The sequence below is a fragment of the Podarcis raffonei genome, chromosome 9, assembly GCF_027172205.1.
Source record: "Podarcis raffonei isolate rPodRaf1 chromosome 9, rPodRaf1.pri, whole genome shotgun sequence".
Classification (NCBI taxonomy): domain Eukaryota; kingdom Metazoa; phylum Chordata; class Lepidosauria; order Squamata; family Lacertidae; genus Podarcis; species Podarcis raffonei.
In genome coordinates, this window is record NC_070610.1 from 61,938,920 (window position 1) to 61,959,165 (window position 20,246).

The 20,246-nt window shown below is 40.9% G+C and overlaps 1 protein-coding gene across 3 annotated transcripts in view; it reads left to right on the forward strand.

Annotated features, from left to right (window-relative positions):
- The window catches only part of UNC5C (unc-5 netrin receptor C), a 305,057-nt gene that overhangs the window by 246,988 nt on the left and 37,823 nt on the right, over positions 1 to 20,246 (forward strand). Inside the window, exons 5-8 of one of the 3 annotated variants that reach the window (XM_053404030.1) lie at positions 395 to 575; positions 3,600 to 3,767; positions 5,944 to 6,108; positions 18,512 to 18,568. In XM_053404030.1, the coding sequence (XP_053260005.1) occupies positions 395 to 575; positions 3,600 to 3,767; positions 5,944 to 6,108; positions 18,512 to 18,568 (571 nt within the window). The remainder of the gene's footprint in view (positions 1 to 394; positions 576 to 3,599; positions 3,768 to 5,943; positions 6,109 to 18,511; positions 18,569 to 20,246) is intronic. The other 2 variants (XM_053404031.1, XM_053404032.1) reach the window with 2 other exon arrangements.

The window sequence follows — 20,246 nt, forward strand, 5'->3', positions numbered from 1 at the left end:
ATTGTGAGCACACTCAGCCAAGATGCATCATTTATTGTAACGTTCTTTGATTCTATCTGTATTGTACATTTTTATTGCTAGACACTCTAAGAGTATTGCCGAAGGGCAGGATAGGAATGCAGTAGTTCCCCTACACATTTTGCTTCATATTTTCCTTTTCAAGAGGCCTATTGACTTACATTTATATATGCAAAAGCTCAGAGTGCCATCTGTTTCTGTCTCTTGGTGGCCCTGTATGTTGACAATACTGTACTGAGTTAGATGGACCAGTTTTTTGATTCAGTAGAACAACTTCCTACATTTCTAGTCTTCTGATATAGATATTAATTTTAAAAACCCCCACTGCATGCTATTTATGGTAGGGGCTGCTGACCTTCCCTGTGAATCTCAACAGGTAGAGTGGCTGAAAAATGAAGAGGTGATTGATCCCGTTGAAGACCGGAATTTTTACATCACTATTGACCACAACCTGATCATAAAGCAGGCGCGCCTCTCTGACACAGCCAATTACACTTGTGTTGCCAAAAACATTGTGGCCAAGAGGAAGAGCACGACTGCTGCTGTCATTGTCTATGGTAAGGGGAAATGGTTTTGCCTCACAATGGAACTACAGCTTGATCTACCAAATTAATACAGTGAGTTGTACCATCCAGTTGGCTATTTCTCTCCAGGACCTGGCAAGCAGAATATGATCACATGGCTGTCAGCTAAAATGTATATCTCTTGGAAAGACCTCCTTGGACAAGGGGGACATGTGTGTATGTGTATTTAGGGATTTTTATTTTGCCTTTTTGCAAATGACTAAAGGTAGCTAAGCTAATCAATAGCATTAAACAACAGCAGCAAATAACAAAATCTGCAGATTAAACAAAGATAACCATAAAAACAGTGACACTAGTGAGCCATTAAAACAGTTTGAATTAGAGTAGTTATCCATGAAAAGCAATCAAATGTCATTAAAACACTAGCAGAACACAATGGATATCTCTTCTCCAATAGCCACTTGCCCAACCAAAGATTGTACTTGATGGAGAGATCAAATGACCCAAACTGGTCTATAGACCTTGTCACCAACTATTTTTTGGTCTAGCACTGTGTGGAAAGGGATTAATCACAAAGGTTCTTGCCCTCTTCCCCTCCTCCCCAAACACAGAGCATGTGGGCAATTGGCAAATGTTTCAGCATATCAAATTTCACTGCACTAGCTATGGCAGTGTTGTCATAAAGCTACACTGATCCTCTAAATCATGAAGTCTTTCTGCTTCATCACAAAATCCAAGCAAATCTACCTATGCAATCCACTTATTAAGCATCCCTACATATAATGCCCCCAGTGCAGAACTGCCATGCCACATAGAAGTTTCCCAGTGGGCTCCATGTAGCTGGAACAATGTACGTATAAACTGTCCTTTGTTGTCTACTAAAGTGAGAAAAGTATTGTGAGGATAAAACCTAGCTCTAATGGTACCATAGATGATCCTTGTTGCTTTTATCACAATCAGTTTAATTACAAGACAGATTATGCTAGAACTTTTATTTTGCAGGTAGGGCAGCAGTTTCGCTTAATTGTAAGCAGTTGTCTCAGTGAAGTCACAGTGAGGGCTTTTCATTCCTCTTTCTGTGAGGAAAATGGTTGAATACAGCTAATTAGCAGTATTTGTGATACAAAGGGGGCCCAACAGACGCACACAGCATAGTTCAGCTGGAGAGCACAATATCACGCAGGGACAGAAGCAAGGCTCAGCACACACTATATATAATTATTCTTTCCAAACACAAAGAGTTTGACTAGGTAGGTGGAACTTCGTCACCTGTTGCTGAAATGCTGTGAGGAATAGGGGATTGGAGTTGAAAACCCGATAAGCCTACCTAAGATACTTTTTGCATGAGCTCACACCTCTATGACAAAGACTGTCAGTGAATTAAGGAAAACAGCCATTCGATCCTATACAGAAGCCAGTGGTCAAGGTTGTTGGAGGCTAAGTTCAGCAACATATGGAGGGCCTTATGCTCTCTACCCTTGACCTACGGCATGCTGCAAAGGCGGATAGGCACCGGTGCAGAAATGAGTAGAGCAAAGGTGCACTGAGCTATTTTTGTTTTCCAACAGAGCATGTAGAGAATGGTGTTTTTGTTTGCTAGTCACTCTGGATATCAGTTATTCCCAATATCAGAGGCTCTGAGCATCAGTTGCTGGAGAACATGAGTGGGGAGAGTGTGATGGTGCTCATACTCTGCTTGCAGGCTTCCCATGGGAAGCTGGTTGGCAACTGTGCAAATCAAAGGCTAGGCTAGGTAGGTCTTTGGTCTGATCCAGAAGGAGTCTTCTTACATTCTCATTTTTAATCAAAACACAGTGAGCTGAAGAAATTAGTTCTTCTTGTTACTGTGGAATGCTGATGTCCCATCCCTTGCTTTTTTCACATTTCATTACCAAGGCATAAAAACGGAACCAGTGGGAATATGCAGTCAATATTGCCTTTGCCCTGCAAGAATTAGAGCCTAGACCCCATATTACATTCAACATGTGAGAGTAGCCTGGCGTTCTGCTGTTGAGAAATCTGAAGGCTTCCTAGGGAAGAGATAAAGGGAGATAAAGAACTTATAAAGAGAAAGAGAGGTGACTAAGAGCACCTTTTCTGTCTATGTGGTTGCATTCATTATCAGCTTTCTCTGCCTCAAGGCAGGACAACCTGCAGAATTCTCAACAGGCTGTTGTCACGTGGTAGGCATTAAAATTATTGTACTAATATTAATTATTAAATTTCTATATTACTCTTCATCCAAAGATCATAGGGCAGTTTACAATATGAAAACATCAAAATATATTCCATAATAACAAACTAAAACAATACACACACAACCCCGACATACAGAGTTTTAAAGGCCACAGATTGTTTAATTAGCCAAAGGCCTGCAAGAAGAGGAATATTTTTGCCTGGGACCAGGCAAGATAATAAAAATAAAACAGATAAAACAGTTAAAACAGTATAGCACAGTCCCTTACTCCTAGCAATTGTGAGCTTCATCAGAGCAGTCTGGAAGTCCATCTATCTCTGGGAAGGGTGCATTTTAGTGGCATGCCATATAAACGCTATTTAAAATGGGGAAGGGGGAGAAAAGTTAACTGATAACAGAGTTGTGAATTAATGCTCCCTTAGAAAAGGAATTTTGTAATTAGGGTTGGTACATCTACTAGGGGAGGGATACATTACTCATTTGCATTTGCTGATTCATTTAATTAGAATTCATAAATTGTGTGCCAGTGTTCCACATATCAGCTGGGATGGAAATAAAGATCAGTTGAATCACTACCCTAATTGTAGTGCACTTAACTGAGGAGTTTGGCAGGCTGTTGGAAACCAAAAGGGAAATTGCATGCAATACATAAGAGTGAAGAGCTTAGGCTTTTAAGAAGCACCAGTTCATGTGTATAGATAACTAAAGCGATTAAGCTCCAACATTCACCATACCTGGCTTAATAAAGAGGCCAACACAGTACATGAAATAGTAAAATCATTAGGATTCCTGTGAAATCTCATTGTTCATTGACTTATATACCCTTCCTTTGAGCCTTCTCTATTTCTCTGTCTTCTCAGTCAATGGAGGATGGTCAACCTGGACCGAGTGGTCCGTCTGCAACAGCCGTTGTGGAAAAGGCTCCCAGAAGCGCACAAGAACCTGTACCAACCCTACTCCACTCAATGGAGGTGCCTTCTGTGAAGGCCAAAGTTTGCAGAAAATAGCTTGTACCACATTGTGTCCAGGTATGACAAATATAACTCTGATGGGTCCACTTCTGTATATTTTGTTTCCATCTTGTTCTTCTAGCATCAAGCTTTTGGGAGATAACTGTTTTCTTGTCCCCCCCCCCTCCACTCCCTTTTAGTGGGTAAATGTTTCATTCTGTTATATAAATGCACAGAATGGTGTGCAAACAGCAGTAGGTTCATTCCAATTATTGCACAAAGCTTACCCGCCATCTCTGTTCTTTGTAATTTGCAATTTACGTAACATTTCAAAGCTCAAAATCTTAAGAGTCTTAACTCTTAGCTCTGTTGAAATCTCTGGAAGTAAACTGGAATTTAAGTATATAAAAGGATTCTGAGCAGTAAAGCTGAAAACAATATTTTAAGCTCTTGGGTGAAGACTTTTTTACCTGCCAGGACAAACAAGGGCATTCGTAGGGGAACTTTCCCCCCTTCTTGCTACATTTTGGTCACCTTGCTCAAAGACTTGAGACTAGAGATTTGATATTTTTGAATACTTGTCAATATATTTTGTTTTAAAGCATATTTTAGATATTTTGTTTTTGTAAACTACCTGAATTTTTTTTTTATAGTAAGCAATCTATAGATTGTCTAGTAAAGAACATAATGAATAAATAGAGACTGGTAAACTCTCCAAATCTCATTTGGGATTGATTTTGAAATAATCTGAGGTTCCACCCCCACCTCTGCAAAACAAAATAAACACAAAGAAAGAACTTGGATAATTTTCTGAACCAACACAAGTCTCTGAAAATGACCCATCCTACCTATCTCCATCAGACCCAGCAAACACACACACACACCTGGCCAGTGACAACATGAACAGCAGTAGTATGTGTAGAAATGGGAGATGGGGAGGTCTGTCTCCCTCCCCATCTTTCACCATGACTTTCTGGCCCTTGATAGTTGTAGTAACCTAAGCAATAGCACTTGGAATACTACAAATCTCAAAGACCACTGTGTCTCTCTCCCTAGTGCACTGCTATGTAGGGCTCTAACATGATGGACAAAGAGAGGGCAAGTGTCCAACTTCCCATCTCCCTATGTGCTTCAGTTGCTTGTGATACTGCTGATGTTGTCCAAGTATGCAAAAGAAACAGAGAGCATGTTTGGCAGAGGAAACAGCCTAAGGGCAACAGTGTTTGGGGGTCAATTAGGGTCGGAAATTTAGTGTCACTTCTGCATCTGTGCTCAAATCTTGTGTGTTTGGATGGGGTGGCAAGTGAGAATTATGGTGCAGCTAATCAGGATTATTAAATCTAATGAGTGACACAAACTCTAATGAGGAAGGTGTTAGCCCAGCAGCTTGCTATTAGACTGCTGCTTCTCATACTACAAGCATTTGTTAAAGCAGAAAGTCATCACTGTGGATAGTTGGGCTCAATCTTATCATGAAGTCAGTGACCACATCAGAATCACTGATTGCTTCCATATACGCTTCATATTGGATGTTAAACATGGTTTATGTTCGCACAAAGTTTGTGGAGGTGTTATACAATGTTAGCTGTTAGATTTCCTCCTATTTGTTTGCAGTGATGCTATATGTCACAGTGTCAAGCAATTCTTATCCCACCACATTCTCCTTCACTTTTCTTTGCTGTAAAAAGTACAGATTTTTATTTGGAAGAGGGTTTGTTGTACAACCCGAGTTTGCACAACCTGAATTCTCTGAGATACATTAAATCCCACCCAACAAATAGTGGGAATCTGGAAGTATCCACTGAATCAGTGTTAGTAGCCGAATAGAAAGGGCTGCATACGTATATACGCTAGCAGCTTCCTGGGTGGAATTTGCTGTCCTTGAGCAATATGAATTTAATGTCAGATCACCATAAGACTTCATTACAGCATGGCACCCCCACAATCTAGGCTGTTCCTTAAACAAATAAGGCAAATGGTCCAGAAACAGACTGAAACGAAGCCCTTTAATATAGGCTTCAGAGTATTTTCAGACTAAAATAAATATTCTTGATATTGCATGATCTGTATTTTGCTTAAACAAAATATCGGCTTTCTCAAATGTTGTACCACTCTTCATGCACAGCAGATTCGCATCTGGGTTTGTTTTTTTTTTTAAAAAAAGACTTTATAAACAAGTCTTTATTTGCATCTCTGCCTCTTGCCTCCCTCCCCTTCAAAATTGATTATTTTTTTTTACTTTTTTCTGGAACAGTAGATGGAAGGTGGACACCGTGGAGTAAATGGTCTACCTGCGGAACAGAGTGTACCCACTGGCGCAGGAGGGAATGCATGGCCCCAGCACCAAAGAACGGGGGGAAAGACTGTGAAGGCCTTGTCTTACAGTCCAAGAACTGCACAGATGGTCTGTGTATGCAGAGTAAGTAGAAGTACATGAATGCAGCTACACTGGCATTGTGATTTGTAGAAGAAAGAAACCCACTGAAAAAAACAATTAAAGATTCAATATTCTCATACTATATTGCTGGAGTGGATCCAAAAAGGACCCTCCAGCGGTGGGTGGAAAACCCACAACCCTGCATTTAAAACATTTGGCAGAAGTTTCAGAAAAAGTCTTGCTCTGTGCTCCATTTGGGAAGAATTTTGACTAAAGCTTGCTAAGCATGGGAGGCCATGCTTCCTTAAAAAAGGGGGGTGCACAATTGCATGAGGGTTTTAACAACAAATCCTTCATATATATATTTTATTTATTTTGCCACCTGTACTGATCTCCCCCTCACCTTAATTTCTCCCTCCTGGGATTTGGACTTGCAAGCTTCAGCATGAGACCTGGCAAAGTTCTCGTGTGTCTTCTAGGTCTTGAGTGCAACTGGAACCTGAACAAATCTCAGCCTGGAAGTGCTTTTAGGCACTGGCTGAGCTAAAGTTCCAAACCTTACTAGATAAGTGCTAGTTTCTGCTTAGTGTATACCTCTATAGGATTGGTGTGGGTCTAGTCCTGCATGAGGATTTTTTTAAAGGAAAGACTGTGGTCATGGTACTAGATTTCTGCTGGCTCCTGTTCCTAAATACTTGTTTCATGACATATTCATTTAGGCTACAATCCTCAGCACACTTATGAGGGAGTAAGCCCCGTTGAACGAAGTGGGATTTTCTTCCAAATAGGAATCCAAGAAGCCGCCATACACCAAGTGAGACCAGCTCCATCTAGCTCAGGGTTTCCCAAACTTGGGTCTCCAGCTGTTGCTGGGCTACAACTCCCATCATCCCTAGCTAGCAGGACCAGTGGTCAGGGATGATGGGAATTGTAGTACCAAAAAAACAGCTGGAGACCCAAGTTTGAGAAACCCTGATCTAGCTCACGATTCTTCATACTGACAGCCAGCAGCTCTCCAGGATTTCAGGCAGGGAATATTCCCAGCACAAACTGTATATACCAGGGATTGAATCTGGAACCCTTCAACATAAAATGTGCATTCCTTACTACTGAGCTACAACCCTCTCAAAGTAAATGTGCACAGATAGGCTCACATATTTAGGAGTCGAAACCTTTTGAACAAGCTCCCAAATAAACATGCATAGGATTGTACTGATAGGATGTATACAGTGGACAGTTTTCACTGGGCCAATGGTATAATAAGAGTGATCATTGCCTATGGGCACCACACATTAACTTTTTCTGCCCAAATATAACCACTGTTCAAATAGATTGTGAAGGCTTTTGAAGCACTGCAAAGACTTTAGGGTGATGCTTTCCCCTTCCTTTCCTTTTTGGTTCAAGTTACCTCAAAGGTAACAAAAAATAATTCCAAGTGATATTTATCTGACAATATCTGTTCTTGTCAGCCATCTTGTAAGGTTTTCTCCAGTTCCTCAATGTATGGAAGGGAGGCAAAAAGCTTATGACTTTAGAAAGAAGCATATTTTTGTAATACTGAGTGGGGAGCAGGGAAATATCTATTCTTAACTTAATTTCCTGACAGTATGTCTTGGAGATAGAAGAGATAATGTACATATAACTCTACTGGTGTGAATGGACCATTATGACAAATTAGCAAGGAAATATATCTCCTTCATTTCGAGCAGAGCTTTACTGCCAGATTATATTTAGACAGGTGTGTGTCATCTTTGTGTGCGTGCAGAGTCATTTAAGCAGAAATATTTTGGAGGGTGGAGATTTTTATGTGACTGAAGAATAAGAGCCCTATAGGAATGTCATTATTATGTCAGTAGTATATTGTTTTTTATACTATTGGATACAAGCCTATATTATTAGCCATAGGATGGAAACTTTCATGACTTGGTCCAATTCACAATACTGGCTTTGGGTTCAGATTCTTCCTCAGATACAAGCTAGGTGAGTAATGTTGGGCCAAGTAATAGTAATAGTGAATGGAAGATCTTAGCCATCTGGAATGTACTTGTGATAGAATACACATATAGAAGAAGTTAATCCTCTTATACACAGCCAGGGAAATGTAGCTGCATAAATAAATACAGATGTCCTAAAAAACATTGCTTTGTATCTACAAGCCTTTTCCTCTTCCAGTCCATTATTTGCTACAGTAACATCACTCAGGCAAATCAATAAGCTCTTTCATTCACCTAGCCCTACTCCTGTGTAAAGAAGCAGCCAGAACTGCTATCGATTTCTTTGCGGATAAAAACTGTGGAGCTTTCCCTGAGCCCCTCCACCCCTCAAACCCTCATAATTATAGTATTTTTCACCCAAAGCTGTAGTTTCTGCTTACCGCTAACTGTGGTATTTCTGGTGCAACTTGGCTGTCACATTTATTCAGACTAATGATCTTGCCAGTACACACACTCTCTTATTCTGTAGTTAGTATTTTCCCCCTAACGTGAAAGGATGAATAGTCATTAAGTCAGCGTGCCTTCAGAGAGAGGGGGGAGAGGGAGGGAGGGAGAGGGAGACAGCAAGACCGAATTGGAAAATAAAACTAGCTGTAGTGAAAATTTAGAACTGCTGTTATTAGCAAAGGCCTTCCAAATACACAACCTCTACTAGCTGGAGCCCTTAAAATAATTTAATAATTATTGTAATGGCTTTAATTAGGCCTCTGCCACTGTCTGCGTTGTAAGGCACATTAAAAGTCTGGCCATCTGCCATCCGGAAGAGTTATTTATTTACCTCTACATGTGCCATATTTTCATGTGCATTAAACATCAACAGTTTAGAAAAACCAGTGTATCAGGACTGCGTAGAAAGAGATAACTGTGGAGTTAATAAAATGAAAACTGTAGGGATGACCCAGTGCATAGTCTGAATAATATATATATATATATAAAACTGAGCACTGGTGTCACCCCACCAACCTGTTGTGGAGAGAACTTTGGATCTAGAGTGATCAAGCACCTCCAAACAAAGAGCTACTTCCTCCCTAGACCTCATTGTTGGACCCCTGTGGTTACTTGAAGGAAAAGCAATTTTAACGTAAAAAATAGTAAATTATTCCTAAGTGGGAGAATAAGGCTGCAGTCCTAAGCATACTTTCTACTTGCAAAATAAACTTCGCATATATATTAGCCTTATTCTGGCATTCCATGTCTATGCACAGCATGAGGCAGAGGGGAAGCACCTGGGGCTGCAAAGAGAGGCAAAAATGTCCACCAAAATTGTTCAGAGTGAGAGCAAAGCTTTCTGCCCTCACTCTGAATTGGCTTAGTGATGTCATGTAACCAAATCTGATTTGTCTTCATGGGATTGCAACATAATCACTCCAGCTGAATAATATCCTTGGCTAATAGTAGTATGCTATAAGTAGGGGGGGGGGCAGATCAGTTCACACCATGAAGTGTTTTATCACCTTCAGGGGAAGATTTTTTTTTTTAATGTCATGTATCTGTAGCTTCACTGCAGTCCACTTCTGTTGAAATTACCACCTGTCCTTCAGTGGTGGACCTTGGGCTCTCAAATTTCAGTGGTGCCCTGTGCTACACGAAAATTTTGCCATCCCCATCTCTCACACACTGTTCTACATCATTATTACGGCACCCCCTGTGCGTGAGTCGGCTGATGGGACATTCCAGGATCCAATCAGAAGCTGGGATACTCTACTTAAATCAGGAGGGTTGAGCATTATGGGGACCCCAAGGCAGGAGGAATCCAAAATGGAGACTGACTGAAGGTCAGAATCAAGTAGCTACAAAGAAAGAAGAGGAAAGGAGAAAGACACACACATACAGAGCGAGATGAGTCTCTTTCTATTCATACTGATAAGACAGGACAGAATACAGAGATGACAATAAAAATTGTGACATCCAATATTTTAATGGTGCTGGGCTTAGGCACAAGTATGCCATAGGTCATCCACCCAAGCAGCCACAAAAGACTGCAGCAAACCCTGCAGTGTCAGTCTCTGTTAGATCTCAGTTTCAGGCTGTGCTGAGAGAGAGTAGTTTGCGTGTTTGGACCTTTAAACCTCCCCCTTAAATAAATTCAGACAAGACTCAAATTTTGGTTTGGTTTTTGGTAGAATTTAGGCCACAACTTTATTGATTACAGCAAGTAAGTGGCTGCATAGGCTCTGGTTCAACTAGCTCCCTGCACTGTTGCAGGTAGCACTGACCCAGGGCACCAGCATAGGTCAGCCTAGCGTGAACACCTGGATAAGCGGAAAGCTGGAAACAGGCTATCTCTGCCACCCAAATGCCCCCCTGGACCTAGGCACGGGCACAACCCCCTCACAGGGGTTGACCAAACCATTGAGTCCCTGGATTCCTTTAGCGGAATACCCTTCACATAGGGATGGCGAGAGCATTCTCCCATCCCTATCACATGAACCAGTGCCTATGTGCAATCTTACAAGTTGTGACGATTTGCTACGCGGCAGGCGAAACCGAAATGGCATCAGCCAAGTGGGGAAAATTCCTGCCGTGCCTCTCCCAACGACAGACGACACACGACAGCATAGCAAGGTCAAGCGCACAGCCCTAAATATAGGGAGAGGTGGGCAGGTGTTCTGATGCACGCACCGAAAGAGGAAGTTCTGGGTCACATGCATAGGTATATATAGGTCCCTTGATCCATTTAGCTTGCGTCCCATTGGCCTGATTGAACCCAGCATCAAGGGACCTACCAATTGGCTGTTGTGGCTATTCAATTAAACCCACCCACAACACAGGGTTTAGTTGCCAGGTCTCTCTGCAACATGTGTCCTCTTTAAGGGAGGACCCAATTTACAGCAAGCCTGCAATGTTAAAAATGCTAATACTGTATGTCAGAGATGAGACTGAGACTAGTCCAGATTCCCATTCCAAAATACCACTCAGGTTGCAGCAAAGGTTAATCTAGGTGAACTACTGCTTCAGTCTTCCTTGCTGGCCAAATTAAACCCTTAGTTGCATGAAGAAGCCTAATGCTCCACTAAGTAGCATGCAGACTGGTAGCACTTTAAAATGTGCGAATACTTTTTTAAAACATGCATCCAAGTTAGAGCAGGGAGTCCTGTTTATGATGCTGTTTTTTGTTTGCTTTTTCAGTGGGTAACACACATGAACACACACACACATACCAGGGGAACAGGCTGCTTGCCCATAAATCCTGAGCTATGGATTTAGTCATAGCTCTCCAGGAGCTGCTCTCTCTATGTTTTGCACATTGACCTCCAAGCTGTTCCTTGAGGGGAAAGAAAGGTTAATTTAACAACTCTGTCTTTTGTGTTGTAGTAATGTTACAACACAATGTTAATCTGGCAACACACATAGCCCTGCATAATTAAGTGGTCATGTCAGGCCTTTCCTATGCAATATGTGTTCAGATTCCCTCTGTGCTTATTTTAAAAGTTATAATGGATTATAGATCATGATATTAGTGATGTGAACCTATCACGCCCTTGAGCAGATTAGCTGGCAGTAAGCAAGAAAGAAGACTTTTGCTGTTGTTTTGTTGTTGTTGTTTTAAAAAAGCAAAAAATAAAATAGTTTTCTTGGAAGATCATCACAGTGAAACCCTCTTGAGTGCACACAAAGGAATTAAATGAGCCTTTGTATTAAAATGGAATAAGTCACTCTGAATATACCTGCCTATCTGCATAATCACATTCCCAACCATCCAGATGCAAAGCACATGCACACAGGGGCTTTCTGCACTTGATATGGCACTCAAGCACTAAATTATATGCAGGAAAGCATTCATGCAAACAAAGATCCGTGGGGGCAACATGTTTCTGTACTAACATAATTTACTTCTGTGTCAGGGCTGCCTTATTGGGCCAGGTCCACAATCTACTACCCCCTCTGTTGTGTGGACACTTGTGTGATAGTGGTTGAACAAGGTAGACATGGGAAGGTATTAGATAAAGACATTGTAACACTGGTCCATCTAGTTCAAGGGTGGAGAACTTCCCCCTCTCAGCAGGTGAAAATTTTATCATCCCTAACCATCATGGACCAAATGATGCCAGTTGATGTCATAATGATGTCAGGTGATGAGCCTCTTTGAAGGCACACTGGCTGCAGAAGGAGGGAGTAGTTTCATTTCAAACGTCTGATGAAGCTGCTTTTCCTTCATTTTAGCAGCAATACTCTTCCTGCTCCTGGTGCAAAGTCCACTCGACCTGTGCATCAGTTGATGGGTCGTGGAAGCACATCTGGCTCCAGCAAAGGAGCACTCAGGAGCTCACTTTAAGCTCCCAGGTTCCTTTGAAGCAACATTGATACCTGCCCTACACTTGACATCACAGATGACATCAGGTGTGCGGCAGGTGGGTGTGGTTTGCCAAGAAAGTGTTGGTGGACCAATTTGGGCCCCCTTCCAGGCTGAATTTAGCCCATGGACTGGAGATTACACACCACAATCTAGCCCAACGCTACCTATGACGGGCAGTCATCCTCCCAGGTTTTTAACAGAATTCTATCCCAGTTATGCATTGAATTGCCAGGGATTGAGCCTGGGACCTTTTGCATACAAAGCCTATGCTGTCAGTACTGCTGAGCTGATCTATGTGGCTTTTAGGAATCAGATGCACTAAATGAATGAGAACTTGTACACAGTGGTGAAGGAAGGCTCTCCGGCACCCAGGGCAGGGTGTCGAGGGGTGGGGCAAACCATCCACAGGGGCAGGGGAAACCACCCGGCGGCACATCTGTGGCGCTGATAAGGACAGCGCTGCTCAAGCGGCTTACGGACAGCGCTCGAGTGGCACCCTTCGTTCCGGAGGTCCGTTTTTATCCTGAGGCATGCTTTTGCTAATGGGGCCTCCGGCATGTGATTTTCGTTCGCATCCTGGGGCAAAGTTCACAACCAGGAGCAGCTACTTCCAGGTTAGCAGAGCTCATAACCAGAAGTGTTCGTAACCAGAGGTACCACTGTAAATTCAAATGCATGCATGTAAAATTTCCCAACTGGGTATCAAAGATAGAAGAGGGAATAATATGAGCCAGATAGCAGCCTAAGTCTGTACCATCTAGATTTTTTTTTAAAAAAGCTGATATAACATTATGGTCATAAGTAAATGGTATAGCAGTGTCTCTATAACTAAAACAGATTATGGAAAAATCCATGCAGAATCTACTAAAGAGGATGGGTAGGTCTAGTGTGCTTTAGAACTTGATTTATTGAAATTTGACTACACTAAATAAAAGATTACTCAGCTCAGGTTCTGGTCCCCAAGACAGATTTTTAGAATGAACAGCAGCTATCCTGCATGCCACATAAATCTTACAAAACTTAATATAAGATGTTAATAAAAATGTTAAAAAATCCTACTAGGAGTTACCTTGAAAACATTGTCCATTCTATCTTTCTGCAGCCCATAGAGCTCTATAATAAATTAATAATAATAAATTTTTATTTATACCCCGCCCTTCCCAGTTTAAAAACCGGACTCAGGGCGGCTAACAGCAAATATGAAACATTGATTAAAATGCAACTTAAAAATAGCATAAAATACAAAATAAAATGCAGCATCAATAAATCAATGAAATTCAAAAATTCAGGGATCAGTGAACTTTGTCACAGGACAAATGCTTTCATAGAATAAGAAATGAAACACATTAAAGTTTTAAAAATGAAAACAAATGCACGTTGGAATGATTTGCCCCCACCTTGCACACACCTAGTTTTCACTGGGAGAGTTTCTTTCCAGAGGTTACCAGAAAGAAATAGCCCCCCCCATAATGTGAGCTTTTTCTTGTGATACTTCAGTGCTGCATTTTGTGCCAAATTTTGCTATGCTTGAGGTCAAACTAGACATGATTGCTAAATAATTCTTTGCATTTAAAGTTCAGCTTTTTAAAAAATGCAAATATCAGATTGGGGGAGGAGCTGATAATTATTGGAAATGCAGCAGACATAAGCAATAAAGTTAACTTTCATCTTAGGACTGAATGAGGGTTAAATTCCTCTTCCACAAGCACCTGTGATACCTATAATTACCAGCCTCCAACACTCCAAACTAATTTTTTTTTAATCGGTGCCTGCAAAGGTGAGAATTGGAAAGGGAAATACTATTTCATGAATGGAAGTCTGCTGGTGTGACATTGGATGTCAACCTGCATATTAAATGCCAAGAGGCATTTAAGTTTCTGGTTAATTTGGCTTACTAGGAGGAAAAACCCCTACTATAATCTCCATCATGACTTGCTTTTCGCTCATGAGATTTCACTGCAAGTACTTGAGGCCTATGTTGGGTGTGCTGCTCACAACCACACCACAATTTCTATATTGCTTTGACCATCATGCCATTTTCACTATGAGCTCTCAGTGTTACAAAGTTGAGAACTGGAAATGGAGCCAAAAATGGATTTTAGAAAAATCATTGTCAGTATTGGGAGGAGGGGGGGACCCATAAATGATAATAGAAGTTTCAACAGAGCCTTAAGTCTAGCTGTGCCCTACTTTTTGCTTCCTAAAACTGGAATGAATAATTCCCACCCCTCCAAATAATTTGAGATGTTCATTTAAATGCAAGGAAGAAACTAAGTGTCGAACTAACAGCACTTTAACTATTCCTACAGTAAACACACAAGAAGTTAGCAACAAACACTGATAGAACCTTTGAAAATAATTTTTTTTTGTTTCATCAAAAGCCACTTGAGGCATCTTAAATTACTTTTTTCCCCCTCAAAGCAAGTTACCGACTATGACACCAGCTGCTCCAGGCACAGATCAACAGAGCCAGCAACTATTGTGGAGTCAAATTCAGCAGCACTTTTTTCTACATTTACCCTAGTAAAGAAATGTGGCAATGATAGTTGAAGTCCCTCAGGTACTTGCCATGCCGCATTGCTGATACTGTGAGCAAAATAGATCAAGGAGGAGAGACTACAAATCCCTGCTTTGCACTGTTCTCACTTTGAAGCTGGGAGAAAAGTCATTTTTCATTATTGCAGGTACTAATCTCAGCAGATTTGCCTCATTATCTGAAGAAAATGTCCTTTCTTATTATATGGAAGATCAGATTGCCAAGCATTAAAAAAAACACAAAAACCCTAAAGAGAGATGGCCAGGCTCACATCTTATGAAGCAGTTGACACCAAACACTGATTGTTTGTGTCCCCCAAATAATTTCCTTGCCCCTCCCAAACCCATTAATATTCTGAATTAAAATGTAATTTCAGAAAGGTGCTAAAGTTTCTGATTTAAAGTAAATTCCTATTATCAAAAGTGTTTGTGTATAAACAGTTGTGAGGGGTGTTATGTTAATCACCCATGAGCATTTTTTCAAAATGCCTGCATTCAGTTGATACGTATAAACAACATATACTGAAGTAGAGTTATTTCTTCCTAATGACACAGAGCAAAATCACCATTTACACTTAATGGTAGTGGTTTGTGCTACATGGTCACCCCACCCTTAGTCTTATGTTGAGCTTGCATCATGAGATCTGACATTAGTTGACCACTCAAGTGCTGGGTAGCTCTCAGCCAAATGTGTGAGCTGACCTCCCTGAAAATGGAAGGGGTCAATCCAGTCTGCTATGTTTAGAGCACAGAGGGATTTACATGGGGCATCCTATATCGTTGTGTTGCCACCTTTCCCTGTGGCACATGCATGTGGATATTCAGAGCATCAGACCACTATAGGGAATTAGAGACTTGTGCATAACTCCCACTGAGTGCCCATGCACAAACTCTAACAGTGGAGAGCTGAATCAAGGCTTTCTTTGGCCTTGTGGAATTGTTCTGCATGTGGGCACTGGGCCTGTGGTGTGCTGGATTGAGCTCAAGGTATTATAGCTGAATTGACATAGGATTACTCTGCAATGGTTCTTTCATAAGGCAATACATCACTTCACATTACAGTCAATGGCTAGTGAACAGGACTTTGTGAACTATCTGGCTGCCACGTTGATGGTTTCCACATGTTGCACACCCCTAATAAAAACCTAAGGGCTCTGCTGGATCAGGCCAATGGCCCATGTTGTCCACCATCCTGTTCTAACAGCAGCCAACTAGATGCCTATGGGAAGCCTACAAGCAGGACTTGAGTGCAACAGCACTCTCCCCACATGTGATTCCCAGCGACTGAGATTCAGAGACATACTGCCTCTCACACTGGAGGTATTATATGGCCATCATGCCTATTAGATATTGATAACCTTATCCTCGATGAATTTGTCCATTCCCTTTGGAAGCTATTCAAGTTGGCACCTTGTGCGGGAGTAATGTGAATCAGCTAGGAATCTGAAAGCAAATCTAAGTTATGGAATGGTTCAGCCTTTTCATTAATAAGAAGCCAAACCCAATAACAGGAAGTATGTATGGAAAGAGACAAAACCCAGCCATTAACATTCAATCTACTGAGAGTTTAGAAGCAACTCTTGGGTCTCATAGTGATCTGATTTCACTCTGTCACCCTTGCGGCACTATCACCCTTGGAACGTAGGAAGCCGTTTATACCAAGTCAGGCCATTGGTCCATCCAACTCAGTATTGTCAACACTGACTGACACTAGTTCTCCAGTGTGTCAGACAGGCTTCCTTCCCAGCCATAGCTAAAGATGCTGTGCATTGAACCTCAGACCTTTTGCATGCAAACCATGTGCTCTGCCATTGAGCCACAGCCTTTGAGCTTTTGCTTTTCTGCAGTATTGACTGGGAAATAGAATTATTAGCACAGGTGAAAGGGTCAGAGTGTAAAGTTGAGAAGTCAAGTCCGTTCTTTTGTCCACTTTGCTTATTTCCACTAACATATTCATGGTGGTCTGAGGCTGAAAATGGTGAACTGTTATGGGATTGCAAGTGATAGTCATGAAAACACATGCCTGAGAAGTGTGGCCAAAGCTAAAAAGGCGTCTACAATGCGCTTGTTTCATAAAGCTTATACACAACTTGCTTGTAAAAAACCTCAAAGCAAGAAAAGATAAAACAATAAATTCAAGAAAAAGTCATAACCAAACAAACAAAAGTTAAAATACTAAAACGTTTTACAGTTACCTCAACTTTCTAAGCATTTGGTTTGACTTACCTAAACAAGAATGTTTTAGCAGGTGACAAAAAGAGTACAGTGAAGGTTACTGCTTGATCTCTATAGACAGGGAACTCAGAAGATATGTCTAGCCACATAAAATCTTAATTCTTACATATTGCAGTATCTTTTACAGTTCCTTTACCTTACACAAAACACCATGTCCTCCATTTAGTATTGCTTTGTTTGAATTGCTTCTTGATCCACACATTTGAAGTTGCATAGGCCCATATTTTAGAGTCCAGGAGTTGAGATGTACATGTAGAAATGGTAGCAACTTCTAGCAGTCTTCAGACATTTTATTTCCCACATGCCCAACATTGCAGTGTTTTTCTACCTAGGCACAGGGTGTGTTTTTTTGTGAACACAAGTGGAGCCAAATTCACTCTAGCTGGTGCCCTGATCCTAATCATGTTTGCCTGGGAGTAAGTCCTACTGGTCTCAGCAGGAACTTACTTCCAAATAATCATGTCTGTATTGGCACAAAGTAACAACAACAACAGCTTTTCTCTGTCACAGGAACCACAGGGCAGATTGCCTAGAAGCATTGAATTATCACAGGAAATCAGGAAGAAAGTCACTTTTCTTGCTATTTGTCTCTAGGATAAAAAATGTGAATTGTGCAATGATTTTGTCAATATTACACAAAGCCTTCAAAATCTAAAATAAATTACTTTACAATCTCAAGGCTCCTATTGATTTTCTAATGATCTCAAATGGAACACATTCCATTTCCAACTCTCTGGCAAATTGCTTGCTCCCTGGAGAATTCCTATTGGATTTCTATTAAAGGGGAGGTTAAAACCATTCCCCGGAAATCTAGGGGAAAGGGGGGGGCAGGGGGAATGAGGCTTTTGCATGGGCTGAGCTCTCTGTAAATGGGTATTTAACCTCTGACCAATGACGGCAGGTCTCTTTCAGTTCTATTAGGCCAACAGCAAGCTACTATAATTAAATAAAAAAAACTGTTTAGAGCCCCACTGAACATGTCCTGGGAATTAAAGCATATGGCAAGGATTGGGGGGAAGAAGACTTTCCATATGCTAATGACCCTTGATGTCTGAAATAAATTAGATCCATTAGAGTTTATGCTCAATAAAAGAAAGACTTTAAGCACTCCAAAGTTAGTGACTCGAGACCGATTTTTGGCTCTGAAATTCAATCTGCCTACTTATTAATTCTTAGTGAGGCTCCTGAGCAGACAGGAGATGCAAAATTATAATAGTGTGCTGAATCAGAATTTTAAAGTACCATGGGTTTCCTTTCCTTTTCCTTTTTTTTCTTTTTGAATTAAACCATTCTTCATGTGTTGTTTGTTTTTTTTGTTTTTTTGTTTTTAAAAAAGCTCCCTTTGTTAATTTGATTTTGTTCCCATCTTTTTTTTCTTTTAAAGGTTTCATTTACCCTATTTCAACTGAACAGAGAACCCAGAATGAATATGGATTGTCTTGTAAGTGTTGTTTGATACCAATTTCCTACTCCCAAGATTTACTTTCAGCCTAACTTGTATGTGTTTTGCTAGCTTTAAAGAGGTGTATTGGCTGCTACATTAAAGAAACCAGTGCAGATAATGGGATGAGAAAAGGACAACAGGAAAACATGTGGAAGCGAGAGACTGAGAGAATTGTATTCAGATCCCCACAGAAGCCGGGGAACAGGAAGCATAACATGGCTGCATACATGTGATTAGTATTAAGGAAGAGAAACTTGCAAGAGGGAATATATGGTTGGCAGATTTTGCTTCTACTCTTGTTTGAGAAGGCTGAATAAAATAAGTGGCAACATTTGCAAAATGGAGCCTTTAAATTCCATTAGCACAGAGTAAATTGAACTTGATCATTCCTTCTTGGAGATTTCTCCATTTTCAGCTGTGTAGCTAGGACTCTGTTGGGGAGTTTAAAGGAAGCAAAGGACAAAAAAAGTGTGTTTTCCTCTCTCTCTCTCTCTCTCTTTCTTTCTCTTTTAGAAAGGTGTTATCTTTATACAGAAAGAATGCAAAGTGGCTTGCTAAAAAAATTGTTGATGTGTTTGTATTTCCTAATCTTAGCCTGCTTGAAAATAATAATGGTGGGATTTTTGTCCCTCTCTACATCAAAACTCTGCATCAAATTTGTGTTACATACTTAAGCCTTTTGGAAAGATACCTTGAGGGAGCGTATGTGCAAAGAGTGGCATTAAGTATTACACTGGGATTAGCAAAGGAGATGTGTTACAAGCAGATAGTGAAAATTCTCACAAGCTGGACAGGCTCCCTTAGGAGAACTACTGAAAATCCTGGCTTGCTTTTAGAGGTTTTTATAGCACTTGAATCTGTACTGAATTCTGAGAATAAATGTAGCAAAGTGAGTAAGCTGGGGAATTCTAGCTCAGTTCAGCTGTGAACTTGGTAGGCAAACTACTGTTTCTAAGCTTTTGCCCCAATATGGAGCTAATAGTACTGTCCTATGTTACAGAGTTTTTGTAAGGGTTCATGGGATAATCTTATGTGAAACATTCTGGAGACTCAGATATGTTCTACACATTACTTTCTTTCTTGTTGAGTCAGTATTAACTCTGCCCTTCCATTTAAAAAGTTGTCCTATACATTAAAAGTAAAAGAATCACAACAGCATAAAGCCACATTTAGAGCAGGACCATGAAGCATGATCTAGGAACACACAGAGCGACCAAACTTTTGCTGATAAGACATTGAAGTACGCAGAGCATTCTAGAGCTAGAACACATTAGCTCCAAAAGACTTTGCCACCAGTTGCCAGACACCTCACTTCAGAGCGTTGAAGAAGAACCTTCAAACATTATTAATGCATGGACAGATGCACAGGGGAGAAAGGCAGTCCTTCAGCTTGTATTACCCTGCTTTGTGCATATGGTTCAGACTCCATCCCCAGAGTTAAGTCCAGTATGTGTTTCAAGCCATGGCGACATTTCTGCTTATTCTGCTATTATATGTAGAGTTGACTGGATTGTCACTGTCAGCCCACACTGGAAGCAGGAGAAACTCTTGAGCCTTTCCTAATTCTTTGGGCAGCTGCTGTAGGCTTCTTCTGCTTGGCAGATGGCAAACCCCTTGAATTCTGTCCATTTGCTCAAAAATGCGGGAGGGGAGCTTAAATCCGAAGATCGCTTTC